The sequence below is a fragment of the Corapipo altera genome, unplaced genomic scaffold (assembly GCF_003945725.1).
Source record: "Corapipo altera isolate COAL_440 unplaced genomic scaffold, ASM394572v1 113, whole genome shotgun sequence".
NCBI lineage: Eukaryota > Metazoa > Chordata > Aves > Passeriformes > Pipridae > Corapipo > Corapipo altera.
Window position 1 is genome coordinate 8,005,497 of NW_020884895.1, and position 25,547 is coordinate 8,031,043.

General features: G+C 39.8%; 2 protein-coding genes across 3 annotated transcripts in view; one reads left to right on the plus strand and one right to left on the minus strand.

The window, feature by feature from the left end:
* LRRC31 (leucine rich repeat containing 31) overlaps positions 1–25,547 on the plus strand; it is a 44,417-nt gene that overhangs the window by 2,434 nt on the left and 16,436 nt on the right. Inside the window, exons 1-2 of one of the 2 annotated variants that reach the window (XM_027647363.1) lie at positions 280–363; positions 2,247–2,448. The gene's annotated coding sequence lies outside the window, so the exon portion shown is untranslated. Of the gene's footprint in view, positions 1–279; positions 364–2,246; positions 2,449–25,547 lie in introns of those variants that run through there. The other variant, XM_027647362.1, reaches the window with a different exon arrangement.
* SAMD7 (sterile alpha motif domain containing 7) lies at positions 4,003–11,551 on the minus strand. Its single transcript, XM_027647364.1, has 8 exons — positions 11,449–11,551; positions 10,604–10,730; positions 10,328–10,464; positions 9,161–9,239; positions 6,115–6,794; positions 5,339–5,460; positions 4,958–5,068; positions 4,003–4,275 (listed from the first exon to the last, which is right to left on the minus strand). The coding sequence occupies exons 1-8, from the start codon at positions 11,549–11,551 to the stop codon at positions 4,003–4,005; spliced, it is 1,632 nt and encodes a 543-aa protein (XP_027503165.1).

Consider the following 25,547-nt stretch of genomic DNA (forward strand, 5'->3'; position numbering starts at 1 on the left):
CTATTCATGTCTTTGCTGTGCTGTAGGAAAAAATACTGCATCATTTTCTATACAACCCAGACAATAGGTCTTGATAGGGTTTCTGTGGGCTGGGTTAAAGGCTTTGCAGCCTCACTAACAGAGAAATTGGTGGTTCAAGAAGAACATGTGGGTAGTACAGAATTAATGTCTGTTTTGGGAGAAAACAGGTTTGGGCAAACTTGGCAATGAGACAAAGGAAAGGACTGCATAAAGTCCAAGTTAACAGAGTAATTCTTGTGACCTCAGTACAGGTGAGAGTAGGAGCAAAGCCTTCCCAGAGAAAGGAAAGGAGCCTTGCAACTGCAAAAAAACCCCAAACCCTAAACAAGTGAGAAAGGAGAGGTCAGGTTTTCTCTTACTACAACAAGTACTATTATACTGCAATTGCCATAGCAATAAAGCTACAGCTCTTTACTATAGCATGAGGGGCTAATCAAAACCAACCACTACAGGTAACAACCCTGATGAACATAGTGGGCTGGAACTGGGTGATCTGTAAGGTCACTTCCAGCCCAAACCATTCTATGATAGAGTAGACTTGTTATTTTCCAGTGAATGATAAAGGGCTTAGATAGAACATTACCAGAGCAAGGTACCAAAATGAGCTGTGTCTAGTTTTGGGTGCTTTCTTGTAAAATTTCTGATGCTGAAGGTGACTCAAAACACTGCACAACCAACCAACATTCTGTGAGGGTAAAGTCAAAAATATGAGAAGTTTCTTCTTAGTTTAAAAAATAGAGGCAATTTTAAAAACTAGAGGTTTTTTGGTTTTTTTGTAGTTCACACTTTAAGGATAATTTGACATTCTGAAAATTATTTTGTGGCAGATTCACAATAATATGAAGTTTTAAAATTTAAATTTTTATAAAATATCTGGTGGCATGAGTATGGGTCAGTTTGAAATACCACTGCCCTGTGCATCTGGCTGCCTGCTCTTGTGTTTGTGTGCTGGATTAGAATGAATACCTGACTTGGACCAGGTGGGAATTCTTCCTCACTTGTATATTCATAGCATTTTTTAGAGATTTTTCACCTGTGGAATTGAGCAGAGAATTATCTGTTTGGCTCTGTGTGAGTATGTATTCCACATCATCCCCATATGCAGCAATCATAAGGTCAGAAACCCAGGTTGTCATAGGAAGGATAAGCCATTTCTTCTTTTTCAGGACTTTCCTAGATCTGTTATTTATAGTACAGAACCATTTTGTTATACCTTTATTGTACCTTTTTGTTAATCTTGTCTTTGACCTCGGCCCTACTACAAAAAAGAAAGGGAAGTCTCTGTCCCTGGTAGCCCACACATTTAGTGTAGATACAAAATCAGATACATCTACCTCTTACAAAAAACATTCTCTTCTTCATTAACTGCATCACTGCTATGAACTAACACAGCAAGAGATATTAAGTGAAACATTTCTGATGATGCCACTCAAAATAAGTCATCTGCATCCCCTTGGGATTTTAGTAGCATAGCAGAAAAAATGAATGTAGTGGTGGCACAGACACCAGGAAGTCATTAAGTGGCAGAGTTCTGCCAGCTTTTAGTTATTTGTGATTACTACCTGAACCCTTTTGCAGCTGGAATAAGCACGAAAAGTCAAAAACCATAAGAATCAGTAAGGCCTCAACGTTTACATATGAACATAATTCAGGAAAGCACATCAAAGCCTGGAAATATTGGTCTGTCTACTGATTCTATGGGGTTTTTTTAATTTATTTTTAACTTTTTTATTCCCTTCATTTTCTTTGAAGTGTTTGTAGGAGAGGAAACATTCATTACCAGTGGTATTTCCTTCATTAGAAATAGAATCAACTCTGTCTGTTTAGCTAAATCCCTTTCCTTCCTATTTCACTCCACAGCTGTTTGCAGTTCAAGCCTTATTGCATTTTGGCTGCTCCAACACATCTCCCCCGAGTACAGGAAGTCATGAAGTCATTTTTTTGTGTCATTTTGGGAAGAATTGCCCAGTGTGTGTAAAGGATCAGGTGTTTGGGGTGTTTTTCAGTTGCAGCAGTAGTACGAGACTGCAGAGTTTTCATCCCAGCTTTCTCAGCTTTTGGCACCGTTCGTGTCTGAACCGTTTACAGAAATAATCACACTCTTCAGAACCACATTTCAATCTTCCCTCCCTGGCACGTGGGATTGCAAGTCAAGCGTCTCTGCTGCTACTTTAGAAAAACAGGTTCAGTTTCTTCACACCCTTGCCCTTTTACCTGTCCCTCAGGTGTGCTGCATTTCCCTCGGGAGGGCAGCAGGTGACCTCGCGCGGCTTTGCAGCGACATCTCGTGGCCCGACTCACCTGGAGCCGTGTCAGGGATTCCTCTTCCAGGGTGGAGAAAGTCTCGTGTGGAATGAGTCGAATATTTCATACAGTGAGGAGGTAGGATGCCATTTGAAAACCAGGTCATTAAGTGTGTTTAATTAGGTAAGTGACGCTGGCGACATGATTGTCAGTTGTACAAAAATAAGTTAGAAATTGTTGCACATGCTAAAAAGAATATAGGTATTTGCCCTTCTTCCAAAGACTGCAAAGTTTGGACAGTATAATAAGATAAACATCTGAACTTGCTGTTGCAAACATCTAATTACACATTATCTAGTGCACAAATATAGCAAAGACATAAAACAAGTTATCTTAAGCTAAAGTAAAAGAACAGAATATGAAAATACTCTCCTTCATGTTTAGCCTCTCACTGTCTAAACAGCTTTATACCTATTGGGCTTTAAGTAGTTGAGGCCACACAAACTAAACTAAGGGGAGCAAATCTAAAGTAGTAACATACAGCAGATCTACAATTTGTCAAACCTCAATTCACAGAACTTCAATTACAAAAATTGTCCTTTGGAGTAAAGAAGTGTTCTTGCAAGGAGAAGAGTGGAAATATACTGTCTTCCAAAGCCTCAGTGGAAAACCAGTGTATGAACAAACCCCTCCAGAGGGAACAGAGATAAGTCCCATAGAAATCACAGTAAATGCTGGGGGTTTATCCTTAGCCAAAAGCTCTATTTCTTGTTCTCTTGTTCTTGTTTGTTGTGAGACAATGACTCATCAGTAGCACAAGTGAGGGGAAGCCATATTTTTGCAGAGAAAAGGGAGTTTTCAGGCTAAAATTGGTGTCTTTTTCCAAAAAGAAGAACACTGAGCATGCTGCTGAGTGAACAGCTTTCCATGGCTTTCCCAGGCAAGCCAAGGGGAAGGTTGTTCTGGCAGAGGTTGGCAGGAACCAGGTGGGTTTGAGCCTGGTGCCTGCAGGAACGTTACTGTCCTCCAGTGACTGGTCTTCATGGCAGTGTGCTGGTGCTTCCCCCTAAACCCATCTCAGCTGTGCAGTCACACAAAGCAAATTCCAGCCCTGGTGATAAGAATGCCTTGGAATAATTAAAATTAAAATTAATAAAATTAAAATTACTGTCACACATGGTATTTTCATGTCCAGCGTTCAATCCGTGTGTCTTCTTTATATCCTGTATTTCCTTCCCAGGCACTTAGAAAGGCTTAGTTCTGGAATAGCAATTGGGATTAACTCAAATTTCTCTCTATTCTGAAGGTAATTCCATACTCTCCCAATGAATTCCATATAGATATAAATTTTGTTCAGTAGAAGGAGGAGTCAGCTATGTGTGGAAGCTGTGACTTTCCCAAGTAGTTTCTCAGCAACCCACAGGAACACAGGGTAAGACAGATGTAAGACAGACAGTGCACTCTGAGTCTCTGACAGCTTTCAGTGATGCCACTGGACTTTAATGAAAAAATAAATTTCCCTGCTAACTATAGTGTTATTCTTTTCAATGAATTGCACTTCAAAGTAATTGCACTAACATGTAGTTGCATTTTTAATGCCTTTGAGATACTACACTTCCTCATGCTGCATTGGCAGCTTATTTCCTTCAGCCACACAGAGGTTTCAGGCTGTAGCTTCTTCTCAAACACTTTGTAACTAGAGGTATTATTAAAAACATGTTGTGTCCTGGAGTTAGCTCAACTTTTCTGGAAAGCGATCATCTGGAAGTCAGCCTGAGACCCAGCTGTGTCACAGGGATTTTCCCTGCTTTCTGAAACGATCTGTTCCACTGCTTGGGAAGTTTCTGGGTCCTGAGAGCAGGGACTGTCCAGCGTGTCCCCGCTGCTGTTGCAGTGCAGAGGGGAGGCCATGTCAGAGGGCTGCTCCGAGGGTTTCCCGGCAGCAGGGGGCAGGGGCACCGGCAGAGGGAGATTCATCATGTAGAACACGTTTCCCAGGCGTCGCGACACCTTTAAAGACAAAGGCACAATCGCAGCAGTCGCTTCTCGAGACACTGTCAACGCCACTAAACATCAAGGTTGACTCTCGTGTAGCAACTCCAGGGACATCCAGGGGATCCCAACCATCTCCAAGGGTTATCAGTGGTTAGCAAAAGCGAAAAAAAATCTTTTGCATTTTCCCTCTTTCATATTTTTCTAAGCCTGGGTTGTGGAAGGAGCTTGTCAATACTCAGCTTGGGAGTGTGGGGCCTGACTGCAGGATCCTCCTGCTCCCTGGGAGGATCCCCAACACCCCTGGGACAGAGGGAAGGCAAACTGCCAGCCAGGAGTGGGGAAGGTGGTTTTAAGGACAGAAGAGTGAGAGAAAAGAAAAAGAAAAGAACCAGACAACAACAGAAACACACAGAGAGTTCCTATTAGTGGATGAAATTGAGGGCAGAAAACTGTAAACATAGAGGGACTAACTGTCCCTGAAAAATGTATGATCATATTCCTTAGGGTCTCTCTGTGTGCTGCGGTAACATGCAGAGAAGCAAAAGCAAACTGTGCTGGAGTAATTTCTTTTCTCCCAATATTATAGTAGTTACCTTATCAGTGAAAGAAAAAGTGGTTTAGTTTGGAAAAATTTCATCCTGTGAGCTTCTGGCTCATTCATGTGTCTGTGACTTGGGCATACATTTAATGATCATACCTGAGAGCGGATTTTTAATGCTGGTCCGAGTTTTAATCCCATTGTATCCAGGAGATGTTCCTCTGTTAGCAGTGGGAGGGTTTCTCCATCAATAGCATGGTCTTTAAATATCTGATGAAATGATAAAACACATAATAAAAAAACACATCTAAAACAGACTGGTTATTTTTTATGCTTAATCCTGAGACACAGAGAATAAAAGGAGGAAATAATAATTTTACTGATTTATCTTTGTATTCATGTCCTAATGGCACAATGAAAACTACTATCATATTTGTAACTTTGTGACAACCAGTTACCCCCTCCATGTACATTTATTTGGTGACCTTTCAGTCTAGATGGCCCTAAAGACCTGAGAACATGATGAATGTTTATAATCACCTGGGCATAATCTGAGCAGCCTGGGAGGCTGACAATGAAGTTGTGCACGTCATCAACAGTCCACTTGCGAATGTCTTCGATGGAGGAAATGTCTTCTCCATTCAGGATCAGGCCATGTGCTCCTTGGAGGAGGAAACACAGAAGTTATGGTCGTAGAATTTTGCTGGCAAATCAGGAGGAAGTGGTTGTTAACATGAAAATTTTTACGCTTCTCCAGAGCCCAATAAATTAATAGCAGTGTGTAGTCACAGACAGGAGTCTTGGACAAAAAAATCACCAGATAGTCAGTAGTACCTGGATCTGGAGGGGATTTTTTTGGTGTTTCTTTTTTTTGTTTACTGCTGGCACTGTACCTACCAGTCACTACACATACAAATGATGCTGCAGTATTTCCTCTAATGAGTACATTATCCAATATTTTTGATTCCTTAGATGTTACTGTTATTTTAATTTTACCAATATGTCAGTAGAACAGATCCAAGCCTTTGCTAACCCATAGTGCCTACTGAGAGTTAGGACACATAGAAGAGTTATGGGCAGAAGGGAGAGACTAACTCACAACTTCAGTCAGCAATTTTGTTTATTTTAATTGATATTCATTTTTAAAGCACGAACTGAATTCAGTTATTACTGTTTGCAGCATATGAATTCTACATTTACTTGCAATGACTCTACCTTAACAAAAATTTACTTAAAACAGAGGGAAGAAATAAGAAACCATATCAATAAAAACAAATGATTTCAACATATAACTGTAATTTGGAGATCTGACAAACCTGAAGATAGCAATGGGTTGTTGGGTACTGGAAATCCATATGGTAATGCTGAGAATGGGATTGCAGAAGGGTACATGTATTTGTCATCAAAAGCAGCACAGGAGCTATTGGCTTCCTTCTCATTTGTGTTGCTGCAGCTGTTGGTTTCAGTAGAAATTTCATGAGTAGCACAGTTCTTTCTCAAGCCTTGCTCAAACTCTTTACAGTTTTTGGCAACTGCAGATGGCTCAGCCTGATTTTTGCTTTGCTCGTGTTTGTTTGGTGTCTCCACCTCTATTTCTTTCTTGTCTTCTTTCTCATCATCCGCTGCAGCTGAGGCAGGGTCCGTGGGTTTGTCCTCAGCCTGGTTCTTCGTGCCATTGGCACTGCAGTCGGCAGCTTTGTGGTTTCCAGCTCTTCTCCCTGGCCGACGTCCCCTCTCCCTTTGGAGCGTGGTCACTGGCGGGTACGGGCTGGTTGCCATGAGCACGGTGTTCCCATGGATTTCATCCAGGGTGGTGCGATGAACGTACAGGTCACTGGGAAGGTGGCCCTCAGGTAGCCTGTGCCTGCCACGGAAAGCAATGGGACTTGCTGGCATCCCATGGTAAAGGAAAGGTGCTTCCAGGCCCAGCAGTCCTTTCCGATGGGCTTTCTCCATTTCCTTTTGCTGAAAAATAGCACTCATCTCCATCTCCATTCTAAGAGACACACAGAGCAGGGGCAGTTAGGGCAGCTCAGTTCCTTCATCACCTTTTCTTTCAGCACAAATGAAAACTCAGTTAATTGAATAGGCAAGAGAACTGCTTGTCTTGTCTCTCCCCTACAGTGCTGTGTGTGAGGGGACACAAACTGCAGATGGAATGGCAAACTGGCTGTATTTAATGTGCTGTCACACACATAGAGCAAGCTAAAAGGAAGGGGAAATGTATCTTCCGTGGGATGCCCCTAGATAATATTTCAGGCAAAAAAGTGTCATTTGTGTATTGGCAATCCAGGCATTATGAGGTGATTATGCTCACTTGGGGTTTGAAAGATTGTCTCCAGGGTCCTAAGGGTTGGAGGCTAAAGAAAATAAGTGAATTACATTACTAATCAGAAAACTGTACTGAAAACTGCAAAATTACACTGATATTGCAAATGATAAAGAACTAGAATTGTATTATCTCTGGACCATGACATTCAGAGCTAATGCAAAGTCCCTTGGGTAGCTCTCCATAGTGCCTGGCACTGGAGCATGGCTCTGAGAGTGTGAAAAGATTAGATCCAGGTGGTAAGTGTTCAACTGATCTCCTTCCTTGTGGATAAAGCCAGTGCTTCAGAGTCTGTGCCAGCTTCCTGCCCCTGGAATAGTGGGTAGGAGGGCTTACCAGTGGCATATGGAGACTACAAGGAGTAGTATTTGTCTCTGCTGTACCAACCTTTGCTGGCATCAGCTTTCTCTGGAGCCAAGCCAGCGACCAAACAGAAAACTACAGCTCCTAGAGGAGCTTTGAGGAACTTTCAGTGGGATTTCTGCATCTTTCTTTGGAAAAGGACCTGTGAAGTTCACCAAGATAGCTTTCTTAACACTGCAATGAGGATAACAGTTCAGAGAGAGTCTGACTTCTAGAAGAGTGGAAAATTGTCAGAGAAACAGTTTGGGCAAAAGCTATCTATTCAGATTTTTGGTTTGAGCAGGAATTAGCTGATCACTCCATTCAGGGATTTTTCTCTGCCCTCTTTTCATCTTTGCCACAGCCTCTGAATTATTGATTTTCTGCTTTCAGAGATCCAAAGGAAGTGTTTTGTCTGTCTACCATGTCTTTGTATGTCTTGCCCCACTGTCATTACTCCCACACAGCTCTTGAAGTGGAGATAAGCAGCAGAAAGAATTACATTCCTGCTACTCCTCCAGATAAGATGGTCTGTTCCTCTGAGGACCAGCAGATGGGGAATCACTGAGGCAGAGTCCCTTGGAGAACAAGGATTTGGGCCCAGGTGCTCAGCAGCAGAACTGCAGGAAGTGCAGGAGGCTGTCAACACCTGATTTCTGTAACAGGTCCAAAGGCAGCTCTAAAGGTGATGTGTGCTGCACAAAGCAGTGTGAAAAAAGTGGAAATTGCCAGGGTGGAAAAAAACTGAGGTAAAAGATTATCTCATGGATTTAGGCTGGGGTTTTTTATGTTGGGGTTTTGCTGGGCTGAGGGAAGAACCTGAACAGGTAGGACCAGCTCTGATGTGGCTGAGACTGGATGTGATTGTCATACTTGCTGTTGGTTATTTTACTTGTTTTTCTCAGGGCTCTTCCATGTGGTAACAGCTAAGGGAAGTGCACTGCTGATGCAAATCTTGTGCAATAATCAAGCTAATAATCAAGCTTTGTTGACTGAAGAGCCCAAAACATTTCTGTCATAATTCTCTTCAGATGCCTACTCATAATTTCTCTGTTCTTTGCTCTTAGTCTCACTGTGTGAGGGATGCTACCACTGAGTGCTGTGCTGCAGCCCAGGGCAGGAGTGGTTGAGGTTAGAGTTCTGCTGTGGAAATGGTGTGTGAGGGAGGGCACTGCTGGTTACTTAACCAGCTACTGGTTACACTCACACTGGAACAAATTAGTGGACTTCTCTATAATCACCCTGATATTCCAACTATTTGGTAAACCAAGAAAGCTGCCCATCCTGGTAGGGTGGACACATAGCTAATTATCCCAAGGGCCCAGCTGTAGAGGCTTAAAATGTTGTATGTGACAGCACACAGCTGGAAGGTTTGAATTTGTTTCTGAATTTTTGTAACTTTAGGGTGTTTGAATCGAGAGTTCAAGGGCTGGGGCTGGAGTTTCTTTGTTTCCTTAACCAAGCTAAAGGGTTTGTTTCTTTTTCTTACATCATTTTAAGACTAAAAGCAGAATAGGGACAAGCAGAATGTTCTGTATCTTCAGGCCTTAATAGATAATCAAGGGCCCTCTGCTTCTCTGGATGACTTGAAAAAATATCTCAACCACTGTAAACAATAAATGTGTGCTTCAGTAATTGCCATTTACCCTAATCCTGGCAGGCACCTCAGAGCAAAGCTTGCTATGGATTACCTGGCAATATTTTGCTTTTGAGCCAGTTCCTGTCTTCTGGCCACAGCTTCCATGGATTCTGGTTGTAGAAAGCCATATCCTTAAAGGAAAGGAGAAAAAATAAGTCTTTAAAATTCACTTGTTCCCTCAAGCAAGTGCACAAACCCCAAAGCAACACAGAGACACTTTAAAAAGCTTTTTAAGACTTCAACTATGGACTCCACCAGGAAGCAGATATGACTTTAAGTCAAATCCTATTCATGGTCATTGCTTTGGTGGGAATGAGTAGAAGAAACATGAAGTCCAGCATTAGGTGTTTGCAGGATCAGATCTGTAGTTAGGAATATCTGCTGTTATTGATAAAGAAAGGAGACAGCAGCATGGTTTAAGCTGGAGTCTTTGAAGCACATATAACTGCTCAGAAAATAATAACTATCAACTGAGCAAAGCAAACCTGATCCTTCAAGACTGTTTTTAGCCTGGAGGCCATGTAATTTTAAATTACATTTCCTCTTGAGGAAATGTCTTATTTGAGATCTGCATTAGGTGGGAAAAAAAGCTGAAGCCAGAAATACTTCTTTATAAATCAGTATGACATTGAGAATTTATTCACTCATCTCAAAAAAGGAATCATGAGATCATTTTGTATGAAGTGATATGTAAATTTATGTGCAGCATGACACGAGTGCCACAGTTGTGATATCCAGCCTTCCCCTGGGAGCTATGCCCTGTAATTTTGAACATTTATTAAAAGGACTTGCAGTTGCCCTACATGAGTAAGGTGGCATGTGATATTATCATTATAGAATATGATCAGTATAAAGCAGCCAACACTCATACAAGAGCAAGAGTTAAATGTAGTGTGAAAGTGTTGTTGATTGGGCTCATTTGTTTAGCTACAGCCTTCTTTTCAGATGTGACAATGCTTGGAAAATACAAAAAGAAAAAGCAGTAGAAAAACACGCAAATGACTTTGAAAACAGTGTATTTAACAAGAGCTAAAATGGATGTGTTTAGACCTAAAGTGGTGCAGTTTAGATTCTCTGGTGGACAGGCTGTTTCCATTCAGTGAGACTGTTTTTCTAAAGAAAACAAACTGTTGCTGACACTACCAACAAACCAATAGGTGCAATTTGCTCTCTCCTTTACACACTCTCACTTTTCAGGATGCAGACGCTGCTTTGTTACCTGGGCCTGGGTAAACTCGGTTGGCCAACATGTTTGGCACGTTTGGGTGCTGCGGGACTGTGGGTCCAAGGTGGGAGGATATGTGGATTTGTCTGGGATCAGCCGAGGCCATCATTTCAGTGGAAGGTAACAGATCTCTGGGAGGGAAAAAAACCCCAACATTCAGATAAGCAGAGGACATTGCTTAGTTAAGAATAATCAAAGGTCTGTACATGCTCAGGGACAGCACGGTTGTTATTGACTGCAGTGCTGTAACAGGGAAATGGTGTCCCGTACCTGTCCACCAGGCGCGGCTCAAACTGGGCGGGGATCGCCTGCACCCTCTGCTGGCCCGGCGCCATCAGCTGGGGGTTCACTGCCATCAGCTGATTCCTCATGAGCATCTCCTGCCGCTGCCGCAGCTCTGGCACAAAGCAGACACAGCTCAGGGGTCAGTGTGCTAACTTAGAAAGTGATTCTGTCTGCAGTACAACTTTACCAAAAAATTTGATTTTTTTTCCCCCTCCTTAGTACGAGTTAGCAAATCACACTTTTTTTTAACAGCAGCAACTAAAAAATATGTTTCTGCTGCCACCATAACTGTTTTGTTTAATTAATGCAAATTTATACAATCAAACGGCATTAAAAATAAACAAGGATGTGCACAGTCAAGTGTACAAAAGGAAAATTTACAATGAATAGTAATTCACATGACAGTATGAAATAGAAGATAGCCATGGATGTTAAGTTCTCTGCTTGAGACAGCTTTTATTTCTAATATAGTTTCATTTTTGAAAAATCATATTAGCTAGAACCTGCCTTGCAATGGAACATCAACCCTAGAAAGAAGAGCCTACAATGGTGAGCCAGAACATCATAATGTCCAGCTATGGCTTTTGTTGCTAAGTTCTTTTGTGACCTTGACTTGTCTTTCAGATGCCCAACATCTCTTAATCAAATCTGGAATTCCAAGAACCCCTTGTGTTAACTTTAAATCACCTTAGAGAAAGATTTCTGCAGTTACTCCTAAGACAAATTTGAAATGCCTTTTTAAGACATCCAACCTGTTGCTGGCTGGTTTTTGTATATTATAGAGGAATTAATCATATAGACAGATGTAGTTTGGGTTTCTCCCTGCTCACCTCCTGCTGCCATTCCACTTGCTAATCGGTACAGGTGCTTCTCTTCCAGTGTTCCTTGTTCCCCCAGGATAGACATCTTCCTCATGTGCTCCCGAGGAGTCATGCTGCAAGGAGACAGCACTGGCTTTGCTGGGGTAAGGATCTGAATCAGCAGGGCCAAAGAGAAGAATGACATTCAACAATGTGGGGAACAGAGCAGGTTATGCCAGTTATTTCTCAGAGAAGCAGGTAGTCCTGCCAGTCACAGCTGGACCCTTTAGTGTTTGTGGGTTGTACTGTTTTCCATATAGAAACTTGCAGGTTTCAGGACAGTGCAAATGTCGCCTGTGTTTACCCAGAGCTGATCAGTGTCCTTGGATCTTACAATGCAAGGAAAGCCAGGATGCTGGGAAACAGCAGCTCAAAAGGATGTAATTAAGCCAAAGCCTTTGCCTGCAGTATCACAGCAGCCCTGAGATTAGTGACGTGCTCATATTTAGAAAGGCAGGTATCTTTGGGTTCATTTGGGAATTGTAATAGTTTGGAGCCTTTTTTACTGCAAACTAAGTGAAACAGGTGGAGAGAAAGGGTAGAAATGAGCTGTTCTAAAAGACATCAACCCCTTAAGGCTGCCAAATGCAGTAGAAAAGGTAAAATAACATGCTTTGTAGTGATGAAAACACTGATAAAACAAGTGAGACTCAGATTAATTACCCATACATGTACAGGTGAATAAAGCCAGATGAAGAGTAGAAATCTAGACTAAAACCTAATACACTGCAAATGCATGGCTGAGTAGCTGCACTGTGGATTGTGAGAGCATTTCCAAGTCTGTCCAAAGAGGAAGGTGACCAGATTAAAAATGATCCTGGTACCAGTGGAATGAATAACCACAATATGCCCTGCTCAGGATTTTGGGTGAATAATCTATAGCAGGATTATTTGTGCAGACAGGTCATAAAGGAAGCAAGTCCTGTAACCCAGAGCCTGGATGTTAAAAAGTTATCCTGTATGGAATGCTTTAAGCTGAGGAGTTGACAGAGGGACCAGGCCAGCTCCAAAAGCAGCAGCTGGGACATCTGAACACTCATTTCAAACCAGAGTTGCACAGCAAATGATTGGGGTTTAATTTCTTTTTTTAAAATATGTTGAAACTAGGGGCTTGAATTTCTATCTCCATTTAGCTCTGATGAAACGGACTCTTTCTGTCTTCTGAAAGAAGGAAAATGTAATGTCTAAGTGTTCTCATCCTGTAGATAGAGTCATAGCTCCATGAATTCAGCCAGCATTTGGTAGAGGAAACAGTGAGGGAAATGCAAAGACAGGAGCACTGTTCATGATCCAAAAATCAACTGGAACCCAAATCCCATATTTTGTTACCCAAGCCATTTATAACTTAATCATTATAACTTGTTTTGTTGCCTTTGCCCTATTGATGAGTTAAAAAAGAATTACAGGAAAGCTCTCAATCTAATTCACATTTCTCAGGAATTTACCATTTCCTTGGTATGGTGGAGATAACTTGGTCTGAACCTCAAAATGCGTTTTCCAAAAGGTAGACAAGTGAGTCATTTCAGCCATTCAGACTGAGAGTAGAGGCTGCACTTGGACTACCCCACTGGTGTTCCCTCAAAATAAAAAATTCTTCAGATTTGTAAATGTAAATGCTGGATTCTGTGTTGGCCAAGATTCAGGTCTTCCTGGCAGCAGACATCCTGTCAAATCCAAGACTAGCACCATGTCCTTTGTTCTTGACATGTGTATTACCCAAACATGTGCTGCTGGATATATTTCCATTTGCCTTTTTTTTTTAGGATACTTTAGACTTAAAGCGATTTAGGATGCTGGTGCTTCATGAAGAGCATTTGAGCTGCCAAAGTGCTTCTGAGCTGCTAAAGCATTTTAAAGCTCAGTACTAAAGCGATTTAGTGCTGAACTAAACTTTTCAGCAGCTCAAAAAATAGGTGGCAACTGGGATGATGGTATTTGCCACACCATATTGTCCAGTGAGCCATTTAGGTGGCTTCTTGTCATGGATAAATGACTGCATTAAATGTTCTGCAAAACAAATTGCATTTTTAAACTTCATGCTGACCTCCTTACAGCCTGATCTTTGGCCTTTGCCTGGTGCATCTGACCAGAGCAACCTGATCCACCCAAAGATGTCAGTGCTTATTGCAGGGGGATTGAAGTAGATGGACTTAAAGGTCCATTACAACCCAAACTGTTCTATGATTTTGTGATATGAAGATGCAAAGAAATCAGCAGAATTCCAGATAGACATAATAGAAAAAAAAATCCAGGTTTTAAATGTTTTATTCTAGTAAATCAGAAAAAAAAACCCTTAAAAACTAGTATTACCACTGACAAAGTTTCGTCTGTCAGATGACTGACAAGTTGTACCACTTTTGCTTTTTAGGAACTGCTGGAATGCATCGATCCCCTGTTTTAGTCACAGCTGTGAATGTGCTGTATTCTGGGGAATATGTCCCTGTGTGGGAAAAAGACACATAGATAAAAGACACTTCCTTCATCAGGCCTACCTAGAACTTCTACACTTGCCCCTAAAATCACACCTGTGACTAAAATTAGGTTGTTCAACTCTAAAGTGTGGAATCATGGAAACCCTAATGGGAAAAGACCCACCTTTTCTGACCCAGATCCCCCACGTGGGATCCCATATACCCTGTCTGTTGTGACAGATATCTATCCACAGCAGTAACTGTGGTTAGAAACCAGTAGCACCAGTACCACTGTGGTGTTCTCTGTGCTGTCTGTGCAGTCCCTAAAGCAAATCTGGATTTCGTGTTGGATGTGATACAGTGTCTGTTGACAGGCAGTCTCTCACACCACCTCCTTTCATAGCTGAAGCAGAAACCATTAAAGAATTTGCTTTAAAACTTTCTTTTAAAAAGTGAGGTTTTCCCTGAATGTGGGGTATTGGATGCAGCAGCACCCACAGCAGAGTTGATCCATGTTTACTGGTAGATTAGATGACCAAGATTCACAGAACATCACTTCAGGCAACATCCATTGCTTCAGGCAATGTGCATCACAGAAACAACCCAGCCTTGCAAAGGTGGACTATGTGGTGTGTTGGTTTGACAGGGAAAAGGTATAGTACTGAAAAATAGTATTGAAAATTCATTGATACCTTCTTCAACTCAAGCTCTAGCTTACTGCTTCCATTGACCCAGTTTTTGAATCATCATGAGCCAAAAGGAGGGTTTGATTCCTTAATGAGGTTTTCACTGGAGTTGCTTCATGACATCACTGGTGTGATAATCAATCCTTTTTAACTTAACTTGGATTTTTTTCTCAGATACATAAAAATAACTCTGGCATTTGTGATATGAGATGTTATTTCTACCAAAATTATAATCTACTTCTCCAAGTTGAATGTCAGAATATCAGTTTGGTTCAAATTTAACACAAAGAACATGTTTCGTATGTATATGTTATCTATATTAAATTATTTCTTAATATCCCTGAATTTCCTGCTCAGGGAAGTATTGAATTGATCAGGCAGGATGAATAGTTAGCTTACTAACATCCTGTAAAGACTTGTGTGTAACTCTGTGTCTGGAGGTGGTACTGAACTTGACTAATCTATGTTATTCCATCTGGAAAAGCACCTCTTTTGGTTACTTAGCTGTGGTTCTGCCTGGCAGGTCAAATTTAGGGTACTCAGGGTTCAGACTATTTTCATAAGAATGGGCATATTAGAAACCACATCAGCAAAGCCTCTGTGAGGGAACAGGGAAAGTATAGTTCTGATACATTTATTAGCTGGGATTTGAGGGTAGCTCAAAATCTGGCCTCGGGATTCATATAAATTCATACACACCAGCTGTCCAGCGTTAGATTCATATATGGCTCTGCTCTGATCCTATTGCACAAATCCTGGCTGTACAGCACATTACGGGGATGAAGACAACTTAATCTCTACTTTTAGAGTTTTACCCTTAGCAAACCCTTCTTGGCAGCAGGCAGAACCACTCACCCAGGACTAATTCTGTCTCAATTTATTAGATGAGAAGTGGCAAGACACGAACTTCATGAACCAGAAGCATTTGCAAATCTAATCATGCTGCCATACAGTGTCAAAATGTCTGTACCAGGCCGTGTGTCCATGTTATTAATTGCATTGGCAAGATACAGTATAGTCTTATGTATAATATATATGTATAGTCTTATGTTGGAAGACTTGTTTTTATAGTTAAATGCATTAAGGTTTCATTAGCTAATATTGCTTTTATTTATATCAAGCACATGGAATTAGCATTTTTTAAAGTCAATGTTTGGTGTATCTTCGTAGTGGCTCCACAGAGTGTTTGGAAGAAGCTGACTATTGTTTAAAATGCTCAGTTAATCTGTGTCAGAGACATCAGTCAAATACATAAACATGTATCCCTGTTTATGACTGAAATCATACATAATCTCATTTGTGTTTCCACTGGCTTCCTTTTTAGAAAAACCTCTCCTGATTACTTGAAAAATCAAGTGCTGTTTAAAGAAAGATAAATATTCCAATATTACTAATACTCCTAATGTCATTAACTGTAGGATCAAGGGTTCTTGCTCTAAACTCATGCTAAGAGTCACAAAACTAGAGATTATAATTATTCTGGAGTCCGCAGCCAACAAATTAAATGACTTTTGGAAAGCAAAAAAGCAATTATATTGACATTATGTCATAGAGGAACACGAAATATGTCTTCTTAATTGGGGTAAGGTGCCATTGGAGAGGCTGTGGGGCTAAATTCTAATCCTAGATACGTGGGCACAGACTGCTCAGAGACTGAGATTAGAGTGTAATCCTAAAACTGGATTGAGAACGATACATTCCCTAAAGAAAGGAAAATAACTATATTTATACTGTGTGTAACAGCCAGAAGAGTTTGCATTGCATTCACATGGATTTGGAGACAAGAATGTTTCCCCATTTCTGACCCAGCTATTTGGTAAGATTGCAAGCAGCAAGTCACTCTTCCTGTTTTTTAAACACACTGGTCTCAGGAAGTAGTCAAGGCTTAGTACTGGCAAACTGAATCCTTCAGGAACTAAGCTGAGTTCATAACAGAAGTTCATCTTGTTCCCCCTGGAATGGCTGGAGGCAAAGGGAAACTTATTCCTGCATGCTACTAAGGCAAGTGATGCATTGACTAAAACCAGAGGTGGAGGTGCCTTGTGCTGAGCACAAACACACACTGAGACCCCACAAAGCCTATGAGGTGAGAGAGACAGATGGTGGAGGAAAAAGGAGCAGTCCTGCTGTTTGATGTGGCACTGCAGGCATACGGATCCAGGACAGTCAGCAGCTGAGGTGGGAACTGTGCTCAGCTCTTCGCCCTCTCAGCTCAGCGCTGTAACCACAGGACTGGTCTCTGCAGAATCACAGGGCTGATGTTATTTATTTGTGTTCGTAGCAGCACCCAAAGGCTCCAGCTGGGGTCACACTGAGGGCTTGAATTATGCCTGTTAAAAATCTAAGTGCAATAACCAAGCAAGAACTAGTAAAAATAGTGGTTGTAGAGGAGAAAGTGTGTGTGTGCACATGGATGTGACATTGCACACCCACCCTATATCCTGGCAAACTGGCACAGGGAGAAGGTGTTTACAAGGAATGACTCTTTCTATTACATCAGTTATATACACAGAGATAAAAGCATGATGTCATTTGTTTTCCCTGTGGGTTTATTTCATAATTAGGGATGACATTTGAAACATTATCCTCTTGTCTTTGACTTTTTTAGAAGGCCAAAGATTGCAAAAAATGGCTTAAGGGGGATCAGTTAAAAGGAAACTAAACTCTTTTTAATAATTTTAATTTTAAAGCATAAAAAAATAAGTAGGGTTTTATCTATCTATTTATTTATGTATTTACTAATACTGGAAATGGAAGTCTTGGGGGTGGAAAGCTTTCTAATCATTGGAAAGGGCAAGGTTGGTACTTCCAAGTGAAATGCAGTTGAATTTCAGTGGGATTTATGTCTTGCTTTAGCATGAAATACTAGTGCAAATGACAACTCTTCCAGTGCCAAAAGAAACCAGATAGTGGAAAGAGGAAAGGGTTTTAGGAAGGCTATTAAAAACTCTTTTCATTTGGCAAATCTTCAACTTCACTGGCTATCTAAGAGTTTGAATCTAGAAAACTTATACTGAATCCTCAGTATCTGACCTTTTAGTCAGGATCTTAAATACTCCAGCAGGATCCCTCAGATTTCCCCAAATCCTCCAATAAAACAGAGAACTGCATTTGATGTGTCTTAGACCACTAAGGTAAATCAAGATGGTGTGAGTTTTCATCATTAAAAATTCCAGGTCAGCTTGCTTTATTACAAAGCAAGAGACAATGCGTATTCATATGAAAAAAAATATTTGCAGGTATATTAAAATATGCGTAAGTCATGTGTGTCAGATACTAAAACCACTATTGTTTTATGAATTCATGTATAAAGTCACAAGTTTAATACAAAATTTTCCCCCCTGTGAGATTAACATGTGGAATTGCACACCTGATGCTGTGAACAGACAATGAAATCAGCAACTCAAACAGACCGAACATTTTCAGCTCCAGTTTGGAGGATCAGACCATGATGAAATTAGTTGAGTTAGGTTTGCCTCCCTCTCCCACTCTTTCCATATCTCTGGGGCACTGTGGAGATCTGGAAATTCACATGTTGTGTAACTAAGGAACCTGAATTTTCAGCTCTGAAGGCAATATATTAGTGCCCAAACCTTTCTTAGTCTACAGCTAATTCCATGCACAGATTCAGATAATAACAAACTGTAAAGAACCCTTATTACATTATGATATTATTTTTCAAAAATATATCCCACTGCATACGCTGGTGTTCCACAAGCTGCCAGCACTGGGGTTTGTTATGATGGCTACACACACAGGCAAAATTTTCATTGGGTAGATCTAATGTGGGTTTATCAGACTAAATGAACCAAATATATCTGTGTGATGATGGCCTTGATTAATTCTGATTGCACACTGATTTAGAAAATCCACTGGTCCAGGAAGTACGTTGAAGTTTTTCTATTGTACATTAAAAATATAAATTATCACAAAGATTAAGATAAATATATATATATACACATATATATATATTAACAACCAGCTACCTTTTAAGAATATTGTGTTACAGTTAGACAAGACAGGGAAATATTGGTGCATATATATTAAGCAACAGAATCTGCATGCAAAATTTTCAAATAAAATACTTAACATGCAATAACAAGCCTTCCCAAAGTAAAATCCTCCATTTGCAAAATAGATCTTTAAGTATTTCTAAAATGACCAAGTTTATATCATAAAAAATACAGCATTTTCACCCAAATATGCAGAATTATTTACTCATAGGAATACATATAGCAGATTGGTGAGAAATCAGAACATAGCTAATCACATACTTTACCTTTTCTGCATCACCTCTGCCTATTTCTAACTTTAGTCTCTGCACTCCAGTGCTGCTCTTATGTAAAATCACTGTGAACAAGTTTGCTTTGATCTGCTCCGTTTCTGTCGCTAGACAAGACTTTCCTATCAAAATCTGAAAAATCATACACCTCTTGGTATTGCTTAACAGGTGTTGCATCACCATTTAAGCTAAAAACCAGCACTTTTTGTTTTATGTATACTTACATCTATTGTGCAGACCTTAGTTTTGGGTAAAATGAAGACACCATGAACATCCAAGAGTGTGTGACTCTGCTATAAGTCTTCTTTTCAGGGTGCCTCAGTAATGTGTTTGGCAGCTTTTAAAACACATCAAGATTAACATGTCAAAAACTGCCTTAACTAACGCTGACTTGACTTTAAATACAAACTGAACTTGTCTTGATTAGCCCTCATCCCTGCTCCTAAGCCCTCCCCACTCTGACATCACAAGCTCTTCTCCAATACCATCCCCTAACCAGGCTGTAAAAACATAATTACATGAAGAGCACTACACTGAGCTGATAAACCTATTTCACATTTAACCTGCTAAGCCGTTGTTAGCTTTTAAGATGCTTGATGCATTCACTTAAAATCTTCCTGTTCCAACAAGAAATACAAGAGAAGGTTTGCAGTTGCCCGGCTCTCGCTGCTGTGTTACCTATTCATAGTGATTTTTAGAAAGGGTGTAGTTCTGACCATTGGCAAGCAGTTATCCCAGAACTGTGATATCCCAGAACTGCGTATCCGATTGGATTGGGGGGAACTGCAAGGTGGAAATCCTGTTAAGCATATTGTGAGGCTAACACAGGGATCAGATGGTTATACTGCTCAAGCCGGCAAGTTACTCTTTAATTCTCACTGGCCAGGAGTTGGCTCCCAGAACCAATTCCTAGAAATGGCAGGTTTTGAAATGCCAGGGAGTGCTTAGTTTCTTCCAATATCCGTGTCAGCTGATGGTCCAACAGTGTTGATGTTTGTTTATCCTTGGACACCTGCCTCAAGTTCATCAGGTGCTTGCTGCAACAACTAAAAATTCTCCCTCATCCTCTCTCAAACATTAAACCAATGCTTAAATCTGGAGAAAATCGGCTCATTCCTACTGAAAATCACTCTCAGGAAAGTTTTATTGTTAGCAAAGTTGTGTGATTCTGCTATAGTTCAGCACATCCTCACAGAAAACAAACTAATTTTTTATAGCATAACGCAAAATACATATGCAGTATCTAATATGGGATTTTTTTCAAGTTGACTGTGGCTCTCTAAATATTTTTGTTGCAAATGCCATTATGGCTCTTTTGTTGCTCTCTGGACCTTCTTTACAAAGAAGAAAATCAGAAACATTGCTTAAAAAATCCAATAGTACATTCTAAATATTATTTTAGGACTTCCTTTAAAAAAAAAAATTAGAGACCAGCTATAATAACCTGGGAATAATTTTCATGTTGTTGCCAAGATCTTTGCGTGTACAGGCAGACAAGGAAGCAAAGGAGCATTCCAGGCTTAAAGATAATTTTCAGCTTGTGTTCAGTCCACTCCACTCAGTCTGTAGCTGCCTACAGAAACCTGTGACTTGATAGGTAATGACTAGATAGTCTTGAAATAAGTTCCTCTGCTGGAATTTTTTGAGTGAAGTTGAAGCAAATGCTGTGTAAGATGCGGGATTGCCCAAATAAATTAAAACCAAAGTCTTGCATCAGCATCCATTTTTCATCAGATGTTTTAATCTGTGTGAATGGCATTTGAGGAAAACCACAAAAATTTTAATACCAGGAAAAATTACTTTTTGAGGTAGAAACAAACCAGGAATAAAATAAGGATATATATTTATTTTTTCCTGTTTTATCTAATGAGGTAAGTTTGAAGAGAGAACAAACTGCTTCCCAAGATCCCTGGCATTGAGCCCTTGGTTTCTGGCACAGAGGCAGGATTGCTGTGGGCTGCAATGACCTGTGACAAACACAGTACACAAAGATGCTTCAGTGGTCCCTGTCCAGAGAAGACCAAGTTGTTCTTGACGAGATTTTGCAGGTATCAGGCAGGGATGTGTTTCTGAATCATGCAGTGGTCTGTGCCTCTCTCAGCATTCCTGTTCCTGCTGTGGTCTTCACCAGCAGGAAAAATGGCAAAGCAGCAAAGGAGGGAGAGAAAGGATTGTGGGAGATGAGTTGTGAATGGGACAAAGTAACGTGGAGTTCTGGGCAGTTTAGGTACTATTCGAAAACTGAATTAAGAACAAGGAGACTCTCTCCATTAATTTCAAAAGAAATGTCAACTACTTCACATCTCTCACAATTCCTGGAGTAGCAGAGTGGGTTATCAGTGTGGAATGAGCTCCTTGGACTAAAGTAGATGTAGTCTTACCATTGTCACTCGACATTTTATCAGCACTGATTTGGGCCAGAACTTTTCTTTGTTTCCTTTTGACAAAGTCAGTGACAGACCTGGCTCAGCTGATGGGATGTATCAGTCTTCAAAAATGGAATGCATCAGTCTTCAAAAATGGAATGCAAAAATTGCATTAGATAATTTTTTTACTAGTTCAAGAATTATGTTGGTTGTCAAAATGCAGTGCTGGAATGGATTTGTCTAAGTAAAGAACCTGCTAAATTAGAATCTAAGCAGGTTTTAATCCACTGTTTCTAAACACTGTCATAAGTGAGGAATCTGTGAAAGAGTGATAATCCCTCTTTCTTCTCCTTATCAAATCTACTGAAGCAAGATAAAAATCTGCTTATCTCCACTTCAGTGGAGACATATTTCTGTATAATGAAATTAACTGGACTCATACAGAACCTGGTAAATGGCTTATTTATCACAGATCAACCTGTCTTTTCCCAAAATGAAGTTAGTGTTCAGACACATCACATTCTTTATCTAAATGTTACTTCCTTCCATGTTTTCCCCAAAAGGTCTGATCTAGATGAGCACAGTTTCCACAAGCATAAGTAAAGAGAGGAGGAAATTCTAGGAAGTCTATGACCTGTAGGCTGGGAATTGCAAGAATAATTTGAACAAGAAGCTGTGTCCTAGAATCCTGGGATTAGGAACAAACAGCAGACTTTACAGTGGCACAGAGGCTTAGAAAGAGGCGGGATCTTGCTTCACAAGAAATTGAAAAATAACCACAGAAGGGAACAGGCAAAGCTGTGTCAGAGTCACTGCAATCATCTGATGTCCTGGCTGTGCACAGTGTCCTTCAAGCTAGAGCATTCCTTGGGAGTTAATTTTTTCCCCAGTCCTCAGCCCTTCACTTGGTTGCAGGATAGCTCCTTATTGAGTTGCAGACACTCTGAAAAGTGCCCAACTTTGGTGTTCTCCTGTGCTAAATTCATACTGACAGGGCCAGCAGATACTCACTGCAAAGGCAACAGGTTGCAACACGATTGCTTGTTCAGTGGAAGAGCATTACATTTACCACAGCTCTTGAGAGAAATTTGGAGAAACCAGTTGGATTACACAGCTGCCTCATTCCCAATGGAAATCCAGGAATTAATCAGAGAGAACTGGAGCCAAACTTTAGACAAAAATGAAGCCACTAAATTTTGTTTAGCATGGCTGATCTCAATTCCAAAAGCCAGTGAATGAATCTCAGTGATGAAATATGGCAAACCATTAAGATCCTTTGGAAATTAAATTGACCAAATGTTCTGTGTGGAAAGAAGACTGGATTTTATGTGTCCCTGAATAAAAATGGTTGGAAACCATACAAGTTGAGGTTTCAAAGACCTGATTTCTTATTTGGCTAACATGATGTAAGACAAGACTAATGTGTTTTGGTCAAAACTTTTAAACTTGCCACATGTTGAAAGAGCAAATCAGTTGATAAAATTAAATTACCATTTCCATGCATGCACACCAGACATAATGGAAACTGCACTGTGCCATATTAATGTCATTTACAGAATTTCACCCTGTACATGCCTTTTTATATTGGAGTAATAACTAACAAAGCAAAACCTGACAATACACATACTTTATAACTCTAATTTAAACCATTTCATGGCAGACATTTTCCTATTTGCCTATTTAGCCATTTTTTTCCAGTACCCCAAGTATGGATTCAGGGTTTATTTTGAACTAACTTTTGAAATAACAGCCAGAATAGAGGGATCAGGTGCCGCCTTTTAGGATTACCCTAAAAATGCTTTACAACCAGCTCCTGTATCTGCCTAAACTTGCTCTCCCTGTCCACACACATTCAGGCTGAAGTTGCACACAATGCAATGGGGAGTTTTGGTGAACTCTCCAGCCCCATTGTACCAGATGGTACCGTATGGAAGTACCGCTGATCCTTTGACTCTGTTGATTTGTAATTAGGTTTCTAGTAATTAATATAGTTTGGAGGCCTTGGGTGAACTCTGCAGATTGCCCATTCATGTAAATGATTAACTGAAAGGGGATTAATCCTGGCATAAGTTCAACTAAAAAGAATTTTCCAGACTGAAAATCTTTTCCATTAGTCTCGTATATTGTAAGAGAGAATGAAACATTAAGTTTCTACTTGTGTAGTTCCATTTAAAAAGGAGTAACTCGATATCAGAGTGTTAAAAATGTCTGCACTGAGGATATAAATATACATTTGGTGCTATAGATCTTTTAGTCTTTAATTTTATGGTATTCAAAATGCATATTCAATATGAATGGGTAGTTGGAAAAATCTAATTATCATTGCTAATATTTAATAGTTCATAGGGTAAATTCTGGCTTTGAAAAAAAGAATATGTTTTAGAATTCTACAGTTTGTGTTTAGCGGCTGTGTTGGTATTTGCAAGGTTGAAATTCTTACAGATGTAAAAAATCAGTGGCAACAGGGGCTGTCACATACCTCTGCTCACAACATGTCACTGTCATAGAATCCCAGAATGGTTGGAGTTGGACAGGACCCTAAAGACCACCTCATTCCATCCTCCCTGCCATGGGCAGGGACACCTTCCACTAGACCAGGTTGCTCCAAGCCTGGCCCAACTTGGCCTTGAACCTGGCCTTGTCCTGCCAAGTGTGCAGCCCCCTCAGGTCAGGCACAGCTCACTTTTGCCTGCTGGCACCAGAGTTGCATAACTTCACTTTTTGTTATGTTTTAGAGTATTAAAGTACAGTGAAATATCAAAATCTTCCTCAACCTTTCCACCCACGAAGTCTAACAGAGTTTAGGGGGCTCTTTAAGGTTACTCAGTACACATTTGTGAACCCAAGGTTTTATCTGGCTTTGTATTTTCTCAGTGCCTCCTCAAACCCCTCCTGTGAGCACTCTGTGGTTGTCCATAAATATGGAATGAGGTGGTTGGATTTGGTTTTCATTTCATTTCACACAGTGAAATGTATTTTAAATGGCTGCCTGAGGAACTACTGAGGCTTCTGGGCCATTAAAATCAGAAGGTTGAATATTTATTTTGAGGGAAAAGATGAGGATACTCAAACACTTTGGATCAAATTGAATCCTCAGGCATGCACACTGATCTGGGAAGTCTGGAATGAGTTTGCTCCAGAGAAGTGTCAATGTTGTAAAATATTTCTGAGAGTGTAGGAATAGATGAAAATAAAGTGTTTATCCAGAGGGCAGCACAGTGCTGATCTGTACCTGGAAGCCTGAGCTGTGTTTCCTAACCTTGGTTCTGCAGAGCATTTTCCAGTGAGTGCAGCTGTGTCCATTCTTCCTTGGGGAATGGTCTTTCCAGCCCATCCTGTTTGCAGTCTCTTCTGAAGGATTTTATCTGGCCCTAAAGCTGATCCCTGCTGCTCTGTGGATTGCCTGGGTGTGAAGAAAGTCAGCATCAAATCAGTGGATGACACAGATGCTGTGGCACAGCTCCAGTGCCAGCTGAAGGATTCCCAGCTGTGTAGGCAAGGCTGAACTTATGAGGGGTCAAAGTCAGAGCTAAAAACAAGAAAAACAAGAAAAACAATAAAAAACAATAAAAACCCTAAAACCAATAAAACAATAAAAAACAATACAAATAAAACCAATGAAAAAATAAAAACAATAAAAAACAATAAAACACAATTAAAAACCAGTAAAACAAAAAATAAAAACAATAAAACCAATAAAAACCAATAAAAAACAATAAAAATAATAACAATAAAAACAATAAAAATAAAAAACAATTAAAAACAATAAAAATAATAACAATAAAAACAATAAAAATAAAAAACAATTAAAAACAGTAAAACAATAAAAAACAATAAAACACAATTAAAAACCAGTAAGACAAAAAATAAAAACAATAAAACCAATAAAAACCAATAAAAAACAATAAAAATAATAACAATAAAAACAATAAAAATAAAAAACAATTAAAAACAGTAAAACAATAAAACCCAATAAAACCAATAAAACCAATAAAACCAATAAAAACAATAAACCCCAAGAAAAACAATAAAAACCAATAAAACCCCTAAAACCAATAAAACAATAAAAAACAATACAAATAAAAAACAATGAAAACAATAAAAACAATAAAAAAACAATAAAACACAATTAAAAAACAGTAAAACAAAAAAATGAAAACAATAAAACCAATAAAACCCAATAAAAACCAATAAAAATAATAACAATAAAAACAATAAAAACAATAAAAATAAAAAACAATTAAAACCAGTAAAACAATAAAACCCAATAAAACAATAAAACCCAATAAAAACAATAAAAACAATAAAACCCAATAAAAACAAT

Bases quoted from the DNA above. Each gene is read 5' to 3' on its own strand.
- SAMD7 (XM_027647364.1), bottom strand. From the start codon at position 11,551: ATGACTCCTCGGGAGCACATGAGGAAGATGTCTATCCTGGGGGAACAA. The intron at 5,461-6,114 runs GTTTGTCAGATC...TCCTCCTCCAAG, and splicing joins CAACCCATTGCTATCTTCAG to GAGCACATGGCCTGATCCTG. The intron at 4,276-4,957 runs GTATGATCATTA...TTGTCTTTAAAG, and splicing joins CATTAAAAATCCGCTCTCAG to GTGTCGCGACGCCTGGGAAA.